The sequence below is a fragment of the Phoca vitulina genome, unplaced genomic scaffold, assembly GCF_004348235.1.
Source record: "Phoca vitulina isolate PV1807 unplaced genomic scaffold, GSC_HSeal_1.0 scaffold80, whole genome shotgun sequence".
NCBI lineage: Eukaryota > Metazoa > Chordata > Mammalia > Carnivora > Phocidae > Phoca > Phoca vitulina.
This window is the reverse complement of record NW_022589783.1, coordinates 1,345,867-1,362,658: the sequence shown is the minus strand read 5'-3', so window position 1 is coordinate 1,362,658 and position 16,792 is coordinate 1,345,867. Positions and strand designations below refer to the sequence as shown.

The 16,792-nt window shown below is 52.1% G+C and overlaps 1 protein-coding gene across 5 annotated transcripts in view; it reads right to left on the bottom strand.

Moving 5' to 3' along the window:
• The window catches only part of PTPRN2 (protein tyrosine phosphatase receptor type N2), an 814,855-nt gene that overhangs the window by 23,161 nt on the left and 774,902 nt on the right, over positions 1–16,792 (bottom strand). For all 5 annotated transcript variants that reach the window (XM_032394358.1, XM_032394357.1, XM_032394360.1 and 2 more), the window contains 4 exons: positions 11,390–11,509; positions 10,250–10,416; positions 4,478–4,531; positions 1,764–1,828 (listed from right to left, as the gene is read on the bottom strand). In XM_032394358.1, coding sequence (XP_032250249.1) covers positions 1,764–1,828; positions 4,478–4,531; positions 10,250–10,416; positions 11,390–11,509 — 406 coding nt within the window. The remainder of the gene's footprint in view (positions 1–1,763; positions 1,829–4,477; positions 4,532–10,249; positions 10,417–11,389; positions 11,510–16,792) is intronic.

Genomic DNA, 16,792 nt, shown 5'->3' with positions numbered 1-16,792 from the left:
CCACGGTACTGAGAAAGCGGTGGCGTCCGTCCGCTGCCTGTGGGGGAGCCGGTTCCATTCTGAGGCAAATGTGCACCGTGGGTTACCATGTCACGTTGCTTTTCCACCACGGGGGTCACTCAAATACCAACGAGGGTCCGCAGGCTTCCGAAGGAATTCTGGTCTAATGGGAGCGAAATACCATGTGTGCAACAGGCAGAAAAGGAGGGGCGGGTGTAGGGAGGAAAGGTAAATTCTCTTCAGAGCTCTGAGCTCCCAGTAATTGCAAATTTGCAAATGGAAAGATGTATCTGATAAGGCACAGTGGCACCAATAGCTAGGAAAGTTTAACTAAAATGTTAGGGTTGTGTTAGGATCAAAAACCAAAAGAGGTCATTAAAAACAGTATCAGATCATTTGTCTTTTTGCTTCGGTTTCTTTGCACATCGCCAGCGCTCAGTTAATTTAGGGCACTTAAAATAAGATTTGATGGTGCAAAGCCAGTTTCTTGCTCTCTGCCGCGGCCCGCCCGGGGGCTTGCAGACATGGAGCAGGGTACGGGGCGCACAGCCCGGGGTCTGGCTCTGGCCCTCCGGTCGCCGGTCGTATGGCACCCGTCACTCAGGCGTGCTGGTCCTTATGCGTAAGACAGTGGGCTACACACCCACATCCTTGGTCTAGAGACGCGTTCCATTTTTCTCCTTTTTAACCAGAAGAAAGTGCAGTATGGAAAATGCTTAGTTTGGGGTTGCCAGCATCTGTGTGAAAACGTACTGAAACTCATTTCTGTCATGAGCGCCTGCTCTTGCTTCTGGGCAAGGGATGAAGGATGGGCGTCTGGAAGGCAGGGGCCCGTCCGTGAGAACACGCAGCCCTGGGCACGCGTGCGCATAGACGGAGAGAACGCTTTGTTCACGGGTGAGAAAGACGGAAGGTGTCCCCACCTCAGCTCGGGTCCTTCCGAGTCCGTGGGATGTGGACAGGCACTGTGGGAAGAGCGGTGTTTTCTCAGAGAGGCTTAGGAAATGCTGCAGGATTCCTCAGTCGCCATGGTGATTCGCGTGTCCATGACGCAGGTCCATTGTGAGTCCTTCCCGAAAGTGGCTGTGGAGCATGCTCCCTGGTCTCTAAGGAGACACCTCAGGGCTTTGGTGCGGGGCGCACGTTTGAGCGACCAGACCAGCTCAGCGTCCACACCTCCACAGGGGCGAAGGGGGCCGGAGGGCCAGGCTTAGGCTCTGCCCCAGGGGAGCAGCTCGCTGCTGGCTGAGGGGCCCCTCGCAGGCCGGGCTTGCAGCCCCAGCTGCCGAAACGCTGCCTCCTCCTCTCGGGTTAGGATGCTTCAGGGCCAAGCCCTGTGCGCCGTGTGGGCGTGCGGGGGCTGCGGGGGTGAAAGTGTGCTGGACGGGGGTGTTGAGGGGTTGCTGGGGGAGAAGGCCACGGCAGGCCCATGGTACTGCACGCTGCACACACAGCTCTAGCAACAGGGAGGTTTGCACGGAACGCGTGAAGGACACCGATCTGCTGCAGCAGTCAAGGAGCCGAAGGCGGTCTTCGCCTGGGCGCTGACGTTAATCGTGACCGCTGCAGCAGCTACTTACCCACACCTACTGTGCGCTTGCCCCAGAAATACCCTGCTTGCTGCAAACAGCCTTCACGTGACTCAGGAAAGGGACAAGCATCGGCTAATCTCCTCCAAGGCCGAGGAGAGTACTACCCCCAGGTTGCCACGGCAACGCGGTCCCAGCTCGGCCGCCACAAAGCAGCCACGCTCCCCGCCTCACCTTTGGCCATCTTGTTGAGAACCATGTCGATCAGGACGTAGGTGCCGCTCCTGCCCGCGCCGTCGCTGCCAACGGAAGGGGAGAGGTGAGAACACCGCCGGCCACGGGAACCCCACGCCCACCAAAGCCAGCGACAGCGTTATTTCCCTCCGTGTTAAGTGAGGCTCGTGGGGGGAGAGGAAGGCTTGAATTTGAAAGAGGAAGAAAATGGGGTGAGAAGAATCACAGGATGGGAGAGGGGAGGGGGAGGAGGAGGAGGGCAAAGGAGGGGGAAGGGAGACGGGGGAGGGGAGGAGGGGGAGGAGGGGGAGGAGGAAGGGGGGAGGGGGAGGAGGAAGGGGAGGAGGAAGGGGAGGAGGGGGAGGAGGGGGAGGGGAGCCTTAGCATCACTGGCAGTGTGGATGAGCTACGGTGTCTGCGTAGACTTGCTCCTGTCTCCCTCTTCCTCCCTCTCTGGCCAAAGACGTGGTCAGTTTTGTCAGAATAAACAAAGGATGCGTCTGGCCGTGTCCGCATTGAGGGTGTTTGCACTGGGGTGAGCGAGGTCACCCCAGCTGTGACTGGGGTCCCCGGGAGAGGACATCAGCCCGCGGAGGGCAGGGAGGCTCCTTTCTGGGGAAGGCGGCCGCTTTGCGAGGCGTGAGGATGCGTCTCCCCTCGTCTCAGAGGCTGCGAGTCCCCCGGGAGCAGTTGCTCGACGGACTGTCCCATGCCCACTCCTCGCAAAGTCAGCTGTGTCCACTGCTGGACTGGGAATGACGGGACCGAGCGCCCTGTTTGCGGCCGAGCGCCGGCCGCGGTCCTGGGAGACCTGGTGGGGTCTTGGCGGCCTTTGTGGGAAAGGCTCAGGGGCTCTGGCTTTACCAGACCCTCAAACTGGAGGCTGGAAGAGCCGCGGGGACCCACAGGGTGCGCACGTGTGCAGAGCTCGCTCACCACCCCGTCCCCACTGCACAGCTAGGTGGCCCTACCTGTCCCGGGGCAGACAGCCTCCCTCCCTCCCACAGCTGCTCGGAGCCCTGCACACACTGGTGCCCGCTGCGGCCAGCTCGGGTCCTCATCACACACCCAAGGGGAAGCACGCGGACACATGCGGGGACACACCACACGTGCGGGCACACACGCACCCGACAGACACACACACATGCGGTTACACACACACACATGGATACACACGCACCCGACACACACGCACCCAACAGACACACACACATGCGGTTACACACACACACGCACCCGACAGACACACACACATGCAGTTACACACACACACAGATACACACGCACCTGACACACACATGCAGTTACACACACACACGGATACACACGCACCTGACAGAAACACACACACATGCAGTTACACACACATGGATACACACGCACCCGACAGACACACACACATGCAGTTACACAAACACACACGGATACACGCACCTGACAGACACACACACATGCAGTTACACACACACACACGGATACACACGCACCCGACACACACACACATGCGGTTACACAAACACACACGGATACACACGCACCTGACAGACACACACATGCAGTTACACACACACACACGGATACACACGTACCTGACAGACACACACACGTAGTTACACACACGGATACACACGCACCCGACAGACACACACACATGCGGTTACACACACACGGATACACACGCACCTGAGAGACACACATGCAGTCACACAAACACACACGGATACACACGCACCCGACAGACACACACACATGCAGTCACACACACACCCGACAGACACACACACATGCGGTTACACACACACGGATACACACCCGACAACACACACATGCAGTTACACAAACATACAGGGATATACACGCACCTGACAGACACACACACATGCAGTCACACACACACGGATACACACGCACCCGACAGACACACACACATGCGGTTACACAAACACACACAGATATACACGCACCCGACAGACACACACACATGCAGTCACACACACACAGATACACACGCACCTGACACACACACACACACACACACACTGACAGACTAGGGCTCTGATCCTGGGACAGAGCTCCTTTCCATCCGGCAGAAAGGAGCCGTCTGTAGGACAGTTCTACTAATCGGAGCAGGTTCTTTACCCCGACGAGGAGAGTGTGAAGCCCGGGGCAGACGGCACCCTGACAGTGAGTTTCGGGCGGCCCTCTGCTTATCTGCGTGGCTGTAACGTGCTTGAGGAGCCGCTGGATTTTACCCAAAGGCCAGACTCCCATCCTACGCGGGGCAAGGCCATCCCTGTGCTAATTCCCGATGCTGTCCCTGTTCCTAACGGGCCCCGAGCATTCCCCAGCATCCAAACCTCAGCTGAGTGAGTTGGTGGCTGAGACTTCGCCACGGATGGAAAATCCCGTCCCAAGGTGTTTGTGTGGGGGCAGCACGCGGGCTTGAGGAAACACAGGGTGTGAGTCCACGCTTGCGGCCGTGGCCTGCAGGGCCCAGCACCAGGGCGGCCCAGGCAGGTCGTGCGGCGCAGCGGGGCACGCACACCACGCACGTCATGAGCGGCCTAGAAACTTCCGTCTGCAGCTTTGGTTCCCTTCAGAAGTGCCAGTTAGGTGCATTTACGAAGCAAGGGCAAGTTCGGCGGGTATATTTAACTGTGGCTTTCTTGTCAGGTAGGGAGCACCGGTTAATCCGTGTGAAAAGTTGTACTTGCCTGCAGTGAACAATTATTGGACAAGAACGGCCCCTGTAGCACTTGTTTACTTTTCTGAAATAAAAAGAGACAGAAATCATGGTTATGCACTATGACTCTTATGTCTTGCAAACTAACTCTTAAGCCAAAACAAATAGACCGTATCTTTGACATCATTTTGCAAGAATAGCCTGTTTTGACAAAGAAAATCAAAATTACACACACATTTTCAAAGATTTATTTTTCTTTTCAATATTAAATGATTAGACAGAGCTTTAAAAACAATTCTTACATTTTCACAATTTCCCTTTCCCTTTCCAAGTGAGAACCCGGGGCTTCCGTCACCAGCCCGTCCTACCCCTCCGTCTGCGGCTCCAATCAGCTGACTGGTTGGTTGTTACATGAGGATCTAGGTTCTTTGCTAAAATGTTTGAGTTTTGCAATTTATGCTCAAAATTTCTTACATTCTAGACATCATACTGGAATATAATATTACTCTATTGTCTCAAAACAGCATCTTACAGGTCCTTCTGGATCCGTCCATTTGGTCGGAGTTCTAAATTGCGGAGAAACCGCAGTTGAGACAAGTCCTTCCTTTGTATAAATCTGCGTATGTTTACAAACAACTCTGTTGTGCAGATTTTAGACCAGAATTTATGAGAATTAACAATAAGCATAGATTATTTTGTAACCAAGCCTTAAATCAAAACAAAGCCCTGATTTCAAATCCTCTGTATCAGCTCCAAATTTGTTGAAAGTGAAACAACTAAGCGTGTTTACAAAGTACACCAGATTTCTCAATAAAATATTTCTGAATAGAGAAAAGTCAATGAAAAAATGTGTGAGGGGCCGTGTTCTAAAATGCTCCCTAGGAATTTCCGCAACGTATATGACATGAAGCTAAATTTAAAACGAATGACAGTGCAGAAATAAAAATCTTTTTCCTTGCACTGGACATGGGAAAACGTCACACATCTTTGTGAAGGCTTGCCTGCCCAGCAGAGTCAGCTGGAAGCTCATATTCTGTCACCTGGTGGCCTTGCCTCTAAACCCCAGAGCCGAGGGGTCAGGAGGCGGGGCGGGGGGGGCCGAGGAAGGAGGCGGCTGGTGCAGGTGCCCAGCGGGTATTTCCATGTCTGCCCCCAGAGCAGAGCCCAGACAACACGGTGGGGAGCCCACCAGGGCAGCAGTGAGCTTGCAGACCACCCAAGATGTCTTAAAAATGAGAAGACCCAGAAACATGGGTAGAACAAGCTGCTCAGGGTCCCTATGGCCATGTGGCTATTTCTGCTGGACTTTTTCTTACTTTCGAGGTCCACTGCAGTGTGAGGGTTTCTCGGGAAGGTGAAGGAAGTACAAGTGAACTCATTAAAATCAACAGTGGGCCAGAATGCCCGGAAGGTTCTTGGGCCTTTGAGAATAAAACAGACTGGAAAATGAATCAACTAATATCTCCGTCTAAAACCTCCCATTCTTTGGGGCGCCTGGCTGGCCCAGCTGGTGGATGTTCAACTCTTGATCCCGGGGTCGTGAGTTCGAGCCCCAGGCTGGGTGTAGAGATTATTTTAAAATTAAGAAAAAAAAATCTTAAAACTCCCATTCTTGACTCAGGTTGTAAAGGCAACATGAGCTTTAGGTCTGACAAAATAGATGCCAGATCCCCAGGATGTACCTCAGTGTGAGCGACGTGAGGCCCACCAGCTCCAACAAGGTTGTGCGTGGGCACGCTCGCCCCGCTTGTGCACGTGTGTACGCACTGTGTGTGTTCGCCCTGCTGGTGCACGTGTGTGTACGCACTGTGTGTGTTCGTGTGTGTGCTCGCCCTGCTTGTGCACGTGTGTGTAACGTGCTGTGTGTGTTCGTGTGCGCGCTCGCCCCGCTTGTGCATCTGTGTGTATACCCGGTGTGTGTGCGCGTGTGTGTGCAGAATCAAGCAAGCTCAGGGTCAGACTAGATTTAGGGAGGCTTTATTCCTATAGGCCTTTTACTTTCAAACAGAAGATGTTATTAGAAATCTCTTGGTCGCTGAATCTTTTAGATGTGAACCTCCAACAGTCTGTGATAGTTCATACTTGGTAGTCCAGGCTCAACGTTTGCCTGCTCACACACTGCTCAATCTCCAGGTTCTGGGCATTTTTTCTGATGGGGCCAAGCGCAAAAGTAGTACATTAAAAAAAAAAAGAAACAAACCACCACCAAATTCCCTTGTTTGGACTGTATCAGTTTCAGAAAACCGTAACTGTAAGGGGCCAGGAGAACAGGAGTGTCCCGTTTATAGCTGGTCAGCCCCATTTTTGGCAAAATGCATTAAGAATAACTGTTCTTAGGGGCGCCTGGGTGGCTCAGTTGGTTAAGCGACTGCCTTCGGCTCAGGTCATGATCCTGGAGTCCCAGGATCGAGCCCCGCATCGGGCTCCCTGCTCAGCGGGGAGTCTGCTTCTCCCTCTCCCGCTCCCTCCTCTTGTGCTCTCTCTCTCTCTCACTCTCTCTCTCAAATAAATAAATAAAATCTTTAAAAAAAAAAAAAAGAAGAACTGCTCTTATAGAAGACTAAATGCTCTAATAACTGCTTCCGCGGTCCCTGCTCTCCTGTTACAGAATATTTGAAGTATTACTTTCTCCAGCACATTGCAACTGGCTGCCTCAGCAGGACCCAGGGAGGTTTCAATGTGGCTTTAATATCCATGCTGGCCCCGCCCCGGGCTAAACCTATTTACAAACAGCCACCAGCAATCAAGGAGACGCGCAGTGTGAATACAATGTGCTGCTGCCGTGGTTTAGAATTTTATTTACAAAGAATCACGTGCTTGTATTATTACAACATAAAACATCACAAATAGAAAAGTAAAAAGCGAAACGTAGTCCACAAAAGCGTTCACCTGGTTGACCCAAGACAGAGATGCAGAGTATTCATGAAGATGAGAAATACACAGCTGTCTTGTTTGACTCGATTAGAACAAACCATCAGTCAGCAAGAGGTTGCAAACATTCAGGAAAATGGATATTATATATATTTCAACAGGAGGAATTCACGAGAAAGAACGATTAGTAATACAAACCAACCCCCGGGTCACTGAGTGAGAAGGAACCGCCATGCGACCAACAGCAAGCAAAGGTCAGAGGTCGTGAGAGGCTCGGAAAAGGGGCTTTTTCCCCCACTGCCCTGCAGCAGAATCACAGCCTCCAATGATCACTTTTGTGACTATGCAACTGGGCTCATATTACTAGCTGCAACATCACAAAAATGACACTGGCCACCGCTCGTTAGCTGGCAAAGTAAGGGTCTGTCCGTTTCTACAGGGATCAGCGTTGTGAGTGCCGTTGCGCACAGCAAGAAGGGAGAGACTCAGAGACAGACAGAGAGAGAGTTTTTAAAAGCAAAGCCCTCACATGTGATGCTAATTATCTCTTGGTTTTTGCAGCTTCTCTTTAGAGTGGAAATGTGCTCCCTCTGGGCTCCAGAAGTCTGTAATTACACGTCTCCGTGCCCGACGCACCCTGGCCAGAGTGGGGGAAGGCTGGGCAAGTGTTCGGGGTCGGGGTGGGGGTGGGTGGGGGGAGGGGGAGACCTGCGCGTAAGGCGACCAGAGTCTTCAGAAGCCGAAGCCTCTTCCCGATTGCTGAACTTTGGGTGGCTCTTTTACCCAGAAAACCCCAAAGCGGCAGTCCGTGCCTGAGAGTGATGCTCCCGAGAACGCGACCGCTCGCGCCCACTGTCCAGTGAGCGCACGACAGGCAGCCAGGTCTGGAAAACTGGGCGGTGTCGAGTCAGGCAAGCCAGCAAAGCTTTTGATTCTGATGGACTTGCAAATTTCAACTGAACAAAAACCTCTGGAGCCTGATCTCCTAAGCCTCTGGGGAAAGGGAACCTTGGGAGTCCGTGTTTCTTCAGGACAGGCTGTAAGCACAGACGGTTGGTTGTGTATTGTTCAGTTCCATATATGGATATGGATCTCGACGTACGCCCATATGCATATATGTACAAACACACTGGATGAGCGTAAAGACGGGGGTTAGGATGATCCACTATCTGTGTAGCCACATCCATTTTGCCAGTAACGGCTGTTTCTCGAAGACTCTATCTCAGGAAATGCGCACTAGGTCAGATTTTTAGATAGCCTGTCTTTAGGCATAAATTTGTATTAAGGAAAGGTATCTGACAGCCAGGACGTGGGGTGGATTGAGAGGGAACTGTGTGTAGTCAGTGCTTTGCGGTGCGTTCAGGACTCGATGCATCGTGCGCGCTCGGCCTCTCTGGGCGAGGTCAGCAAACGTGCGCCATGGCTGAGATGCCACGAGCGCGTCTCTCCGGGAGCTCTTTCACACGCTATTTGATCCAAAGAACTATTCAAACAAAAATTCTGTTTTGCTTTTCAAAGTAGACTAAAAGGCAAAAGAAATAGTATCACAATAACCTTGAGAATGTCTAACACACAAATTAAAGAAATGCAGAGATCAGCCTGAAACCCCACTGTCTCGAGTTACATAGCCGGAGACTCAAGGTAACTGTTCAGATACAAATCACTCTGTGATTGGGTACAATGCTGGATTAAGGTGCATTTTATTTCTTAGTTCATTGTTTTGGATCTCTGTCTGCTTTTGTGATCAGGCAGGTTTCCAATCCGTTAAACGTTAAGAGGGGCTCTACGGAACGGAGAGCTCAGTTATCATGCTGCTCAACGCCTGCCTCGCTTGGTGGCTGCTCATTCTTCACCACCACGCAACAGCCAGTGCTGACCACCGTTATCACCGAATCCAATGGACAATCCAAGCTTCCATCTTAAATTTCCCCCTTTTTTGCCTTGTCAATATCTTCCTGAAAGATGGAGTCCAGCATTCATCTCAACAGTTCAATAAACACACTTTAAAACAAGACAGCCCCCTGGGCGACTGGCTGACCGGAGCGTGAACAAAGACTGGACGTTTCCAGACTGTCAGTTTCAAAACTGCACTAGACTACACAGTCACGTGCTGCTTCCATGCAGGCTCTCCCCCAAGGTCTAAGGTCACCCGGGCTGGAATCTGGCCCCATACTTGTTACATCTCATTATCCTGTCCAACCAGATAGTATCCAAACTAAAAATCTGCTTTTTCCTCATCCATATTCCGTGAAGCGTGAACTTCAGGACTCTACCACTTGGAGAATCTTATCAGAAATAATGACCGCATTTCCACAATTCTAAGGCATCTATGTCCCCCCCCCCCTTTTTAACTCCTCTAAAACCAGAAAACATCTTTCAGTTAATATGTACCTTTAACATAATCTCCTTCCCCTCCCCTGTCCTATATATAATCATAAATACAGTTGACCCTGGAACAACATGGCTCTGAGCTGCGCTGGTCCACTTACACCTGAGTTTTTTTTTCGATAAATACAGGATGACACTGAAAATGTATTTTCTCTTCCTTGTGATTTTCTTCATAACATTTTCTTTTCTCCAGCGTACTGTTATTGTAAGACTACAGCGTATAATACACACACCGTACAAGCTATGTGTTAATTGACTTCTTATGTTACCGGTAAGGCTTCCAGTCAACAGGAGGTTATTAGAAGTTACGTTTCGGGGGAGTCAAAAGTTAAACGTGTATTTTCAACTGTGTGGGGGTTGGTGCCCCAACCCCGTGTTGTTCAAGGATCAACTGTATATTTATAATCTATAAATATAAAATGGATGGCGTGTCTTACAGCAGATGGCCTCTTAGACACAGGAAATCTGGTATCAGACCACGTTCCCTCCTCTCTTATGCCCACACTCTAACACGTTACCCTGCTTAGAGTGCTGTTTGTCATACCTGCGGAAATCCAGGAGGGACCTCGCGGAGGAAGGCACTCCCTGGTCATACCAGCTCAGGAAGTGGAACTGAGTCACCGTGCGCGTCTCGTTGGTTTGAAGGTTCTTCAGATAGAAGCTCCTCACGAGGAAATCCTCACACCAGATGTGCTCGGAGACTAGGTTTACCTGGACAGGAGGACAGGGGGCATTGGGACGTAAAGCATTGTCTGAGCAGGGAGCCACTCTGAGCAGTGAAGGGCGGATACTACGAGGACTGCATGTGGGTCGACAGCGGGCTTAATGGCTCTTCCCACCTTCTCAGTTTTAACGGGGTTTATGCAAAAGATAACTGTGGGTTTTTAATGTCACCTAGGTGCATTAGTCAGATTATTAGAAAATTGTGTTACAACCCAAAACGATTCCAGCTTTCATCTTTTGTATTTCTAAGCTATCTAAACCTTCAAGAAAAACTATACCTTGGAACAAGAACACCTGTGGGTTCCACTATAACTGAGGTTTCACTGCAGGTGGTTACCAGCTAGAGGTGGAGAGGAGACCAAAGGAGTCACGCAGATAGCGTGACTCGGCACTTCTCGGGGCCAAGCCCCTTCTCAGCAGCCCAAAAGCCACGACTCTGTGATCTAGGATTCATCTTCACGCTTCCACCGTGGGACTTCGGCCTTCTGACTAATTTTTAACGCGAAACAACAGATGCATGCTGGTACGTGTTGAACTGCCCAAGTTGGCGCAGTTCGTTGTCGATGTGGGTAGAGAGTCCAGCTAGAGAAAGAAGCTTGCCAGCGGGCGGCCCTCGAGGAAGGTCGAATCTACAGACCCATAGCCCTGAGCGCCGCGCAGGCAGGGCTCTTCCGACAACAGACCCAGGAAGGGTCTTTACTCGGGGCCTGGCTCAATGGGCCTCCCTGCGAGGTAGATGTGTTTTGGTTCCTTCTGTCTGAATTTGGAATCCTAAAACTTTAAAAATGAAGACCACACTCTTTATGCCAGAGGCTGAGGCGCCACAGCATGGCCTTTTGGAGGGTGTGGGCACCTACGGACTGCGGGGCCCTGGGGATGCCTGGGGAAGGGGCCGCCTGGGGAGGTGGGGGCGCTGCTGTCGTCCGCGGCCGCGGGCGGGTGGGCGGGCGCCGGGGAGTACCTCGTAGACGTGGTAGAGGTTGGAGCCTTCGTCGGGCCAGTAGTGGTAACACTGCCGGACGCCGTTCTCCGAGAGGGGTGTCAGCATGACGATGACCACGCAGCCACGCTCCCACACCATCTGCAGACAGAGGAAGGCCCGCGGCCACCGCGTGACTGGCAGATCCGCGCGACACGCGCAATGGCCGCACTCAGCGACACGGGCCCAAGGTGCTCGCACACGGACCAACATCCCCCTTTCATCGGACCTCCTCCTCCATAGCTGGCTTCCCATCTCAGAACACGCCCCGTAGCCTCCATGGTCCATGCAATACTAAAAACAACCACCAGGGATTCATTCCACACCTCCGAGAACCTCTTAAGACCTGCGTTCAGCAGTCTGGCTTCCCAACTTTGGATCTGTGAAGAGAGCTTTCTACCACGCGGCACAAACCCACAACATGGGCTCTTACGCGGTCCCCAGCGGCCTGCGGGCGGGCGGGCGCCGCTCTGCGTATGTCCGCCCCTCCACATGGTGCAGACTGAAATTGGTTGACACGATCATTTTTTGGTCGTTGTCATTATTCTGCATGACTAGAAAACCATTTTGCTTTGTGAAGCTGCCATCCTATCAGAAGCAGGCTCTCCTTACGGAGAGCAACGGCTGGGGTTTCATGTACCTACACGGAATATGACCATGCTCCTCAATGAAAACAGAACCGAGTTAATAATTCATAGCAGCCACATTATGAAGCGTCTCCCAGACACAGCGAACCGATGGCCGCACATCCAAATGCGGAGAGGGGGCAGACACCAAGGCCCTCCATGGGACTCCCTCTCAAATGCAGCTCCCAACTTCGTGGCTGTGGGCCTGTGTATTAACACTGGAGCATAATCACGAAAACCATGAATTCTATGGGGCACGCTGAGGTGGCACTTGCAGACGTGTATTAGCATATTAAATTATAGAGTGAAGAGGAGTCTACTTTCCCCGCAGTGGGTTACGGTGACTTGACAGAAATATTTATAAGCAACTGCATTTAGATGTAAATTTCATATCTAAGAGATCTTCTATTTCTTTTAAATACAGATATAACAATCCAATTAGAATCTTGTCATTTTAAAAAAAAATCCACATAGCTCAAATATAAAATGCGTTTCCTTCATAGTTCATGTTATTAAATAACCCCCTTTAAGTGATATTTTAAAAAGAGACGTGTCCACGGTATTTTCCTCTTTGAATATTGATTTATATTCCTGCGTGATGGGAATAGTCAATGCTTTTACGGCACTGCGCTGTGTCTCATTAACATTGGGATTTCATGGAAACTGCTGGTGTTTATGAAAAAGCCCACAAATAAATATGAATTATGCCCGAACCTATATGCCTTCATTTTCCTTAGCGCAAAGCCAACCACAAGATGAGAATTCAAAGCATGTGTCTCACTTGCAGCTTTCAGGCTTTGCAGTCTGCCCCACTAAATTGGTCCTTCCAGCACATAACAATTTAATGTGTCTTTAGAAGGTGGAGAAGCTCATTGAAGCCATTATGAAAATGAGAAGAAACAGAGATTTTATGAGTGTAATAAAAATACAATGATCTAGACCATAAACTAATCATCTCACACTCTGCTTGTGCCACCCAAGTGTGACATTAGGAAGCCCCTCATTTAAAGAGGAGTCCGCCCGGCCGGGCAGTCCCGTTCATTGGTCCGCGCACGCCGTGCTTCCATTCAGGAGCCCGCCCGGCTCTCTGAGGACTTGGTTAAGATTAAATCCAAATGAAACTTAATTTAAACAAACAATCCCAAAGGCACTCTTGGGGATCATATTTCTCTTTAGGTCACCATGTCTAAGAGCAGAGAGGGGAATTTAGTAAATCACACAAACAGGCGGCCCCCTCGGGGCCTGTGTGTCCGCTTGCTGGGCGGCGGGAGTCGGTGCGCAGGGCAACGGAGCTGTTCCCGCGTCGCTTCCCACCTGCAGCCGTTGCGTCACCCGCTGACCTTCACGACACGCCGAGAAGAGTTAACGCGGGTCTGGTGGGATCCAGGACGCCAGCCAAAGTTCAGGTTAGAAACAGGGACAGTTTCTCTGTTTCCCCTTCCGTGGCTCCCCCGGCCCTCGGGCAGTACCCCGCTGTAGGAGGGGCTGTTTGTGTGGCTAGTCTTCGGGAAATCCTAATCTTTCTCTTCTGGGAAGCAGCTATCCACCCGGAGGCCCCCTGAATCTCAGAAGCGAGGCAGTTTGCTGAGTGAGTGAGCTAAATGTGTGAATGCCAGAAATGGTGATTTCTAGCACTTTTCTGTTCAGTGTCAGAGACCACGACACTCCTGGTCACCTCCTGGTTTACCGGGCACCTTTACCGAGCACCCAGCACGTCAGGAGATTCAGAGGTAACTAGAAGTGCCCGCTGAAAGTGGGGTGGGGACCGCGCCCCGCAGTGCCTCACAGGGGTCTGCAGTCCTGCCCACAGCTCCTTTCGCGCCCAATGGATGACTTTTCCCAAACAGGAAGCAGCTGCTTCCATCCCTGGATCCAGACGAGGCCACCAACATGGATGAAACATGAGCCTTCAGGGCTGGATCCTGAGTATAAACCAGGGCTGCACTCGGAGGAGCTTTCTGGGGAGCTTCTCAGATGCTCCGGCGCCACCCCTCGGGAGTCCCCCCCCGAAGGCCCAGGACACCGCAACAGTACGGCTTCACGGCTAGGGACGGGAGCGATGGCGGCCTCTGGGGTTTATGGTCCCTGCCCACCTCTTCTTTGGCGACTGTGTGCTGCGGGAGTGGGAGGGGTCTGCTCAGTGTCCCATGTCACCACCTGCCGCCAATCCTTGGGAGCCCGCCCCAGGCTGCGTCTCCCGGGGACGCGGCGGAGACGCGGTGAAGACGCTCACGACGCCGTCACTGCCGATGGGGACGTGCGCGTGGCCTTGGGCAGCAAGCAGGCAGGTAACGGGACATCCCGTGGCTCAGAAGGTCGCTCTGGTGACAGGAAGCACACACCTGGGCCGCTGCATGATCCACCCTGAGACAGTTTACTGACGGTTGATAAGAAAAGCCAGATTGCTCTTTGTTACCGGTTGAGTTTTGTCCCCCGAAGGAGATATGCTGAAGTCCCAACTGCTGGGACCTGCGAATGTGACCTTATTTGGAAATAAGGTCTCTGTTGATGTCATTGAGTTACAGAGGGGGTCATACTGAATTAGAGTGGGCCTCATAAGAAGAGGGAAACCCTGGGCGAAGACAGACCCTGGCGGGAAGCCTCAGGACTGCGTGGGCCCCCCAGATGCTGAAAGGAGGAAGCCCCTCCGGCACCTTGATTCCAGATGTCCGGCCTCCAGAACTCTCAGAGAAGCCCCCCAGCAGTAGAAAATCCAAGCTTAGCCTGTGACTCCCCAAAAGCTTGACTACGAGCCTACAGTCGACTAGAAGCCTTACCAGTAACGCAAGCAGCCGATTAACACATGGTTTATAGGTTGTATGTACATTATTTGCTATATTCTTATAATAAGGTAAGCTGGAGGAAAGAAAACGTTATCAATAAAATCATAAGGAAGAGAAACTACGTTTACAGCACTGTCCTGGAAAACATCTGCGTCCAGAGGCCCGGGCAGCTCAGACCCGCGTTCGAGGCTCAGCGGCATGCTCACTGCCAGCGGCCTCCTCGGGGCTGGGCGTGCCCCTCCAAGGGGCCTATACAAACCCAATTAAAGCAGATGGAAGGAAACCACAGTCGTCTCCTCATCCAAAGTCTTTTTCGAAAACTAGCTGTTCAGCAAGCCAAGCTCTTTCAAAGCCCAGCTAAGACGTGATTAAAGGAAAGTTGACCCATCCAAAATCGCAAAGGCCCAGGTCATGTTCTCCGCCAGGCACCCGGTTCCTCCAGGCATAAAACTTCTTCCTGTACTTAGATCTCTTGTGATGTGTCCCCTTCTACCTTGCATCATCCTTATCATGTGCTCACATCTTTCTCCCACTAGCCTGGCATCTCCGAGAAGACCGGATGCTGGTCTGGGCACCGTTTCTACCCTCCACGGCAGCCAGGACCATGACTTACTAGAGAGGATGCTCGGCTGAAAACAATACATGTGTTTAAAAGAGACCCTTTGACTATTTCTGTAAAAAGAGATAAAATGCTGTCAAAGGCATGCCTGGAAGAAGTTCTCCCAGGACCTGCTTAACGTCGAGAAAAGCTTTTTTATTTTTCATTCTTTTAGCACATGAACTGTTTGCCTGGGTGATGGAGCTGCGGGTGCGTGAGGCAGACAGCTCTTCTCCATGGGCTCCACATCCCCCTGCAATCCTGACCATACAGCGCGTTTCTGTGGTGGACTTACTTTTACAGGTTGAACAGAGATCACCTGAAGTCTGGCCACGAGGAGGCTGACTCACATTTCAAAATAATAAGGAGTCAATTAATGAGGTTTAGTAATGCTTGCGTTTTCTTCCTTACAAGCTCGCTGATGTCAGTCAGCTCTAATGTGGTCTGAAATAGACCCAAAAGGGAAAAACAGGTGTCTGCAACACCTCTGCAGTCGAGGCCCCGCCCTGGGCCTCCCCGAACACCGCGTCCGCGCACGGCAGCAAGCCCCCTGCGGTCACGCGCTCCGCGTCAAGCCATTGTGGTCACGCGCTCCGCGTCCAGCCACTGCGGACGGGGGGGAAACTTCTGCTACGTCTTCCATGCACAACTCATAACGCGCCCACCTGACCTGCCGCTCAGCACACAAACGGGTCAGCGCGGCCTCCCTCGGCCACGAAGCTGCCCTCCTCGCTGTGTGATGTTGGGTGCCGGACACCCTGCGCCTGAACCAGTCCCACGGCCGCCATCCCACAGCCCGTAAACGGCAGCCTTGACTCTGAAATCCCTTCCCACCGGGAGTAAAGGAGAAAGCATCTAAATAAGAAGTCCTTGCCGCGTCCGTGGAACCAGGTTCGAGTTTTCTTGGAAAGATGGCGCGGCTGGCCTAGCTGTCCAGCAGACTGGAGGTGGCTGGGTGCAAACACTGGTCCCTTAGGGTTTCCAGAGCCAGGCCACCCGCTTCCAGACCCGACGTCTTCATCCAGCCCCTGTGCAGTCGCTACGGGCTATTCATCACAGGTGTTTGGACGTCTGGGAAGTTACCTGGACCCGAGGGAGTGTCGCCACTTAGAACCATTGGCAGTCCCTCAGCCTTGCTCACCATTCAGGTTAAATATGTGTGTCGTCTGCTTAGATGAAAGTGCCACGCTCAGGCTGCCACTTTCTTTTCAAGATGAGAACCAGATATCAATGCATCAGTCCAGCTGTGGGTCCCAGAGAAGGAGGAGGGGAGTGAGGGTGGATGAGGAGGAGAAGGTGGACAGGAAGGAGGAGGGGAGGAGGGAGGGAGGAGGGGAGGGAGGAAGGGAGGAGGAAGTAGGGAGGGAGGAGGAAGCAG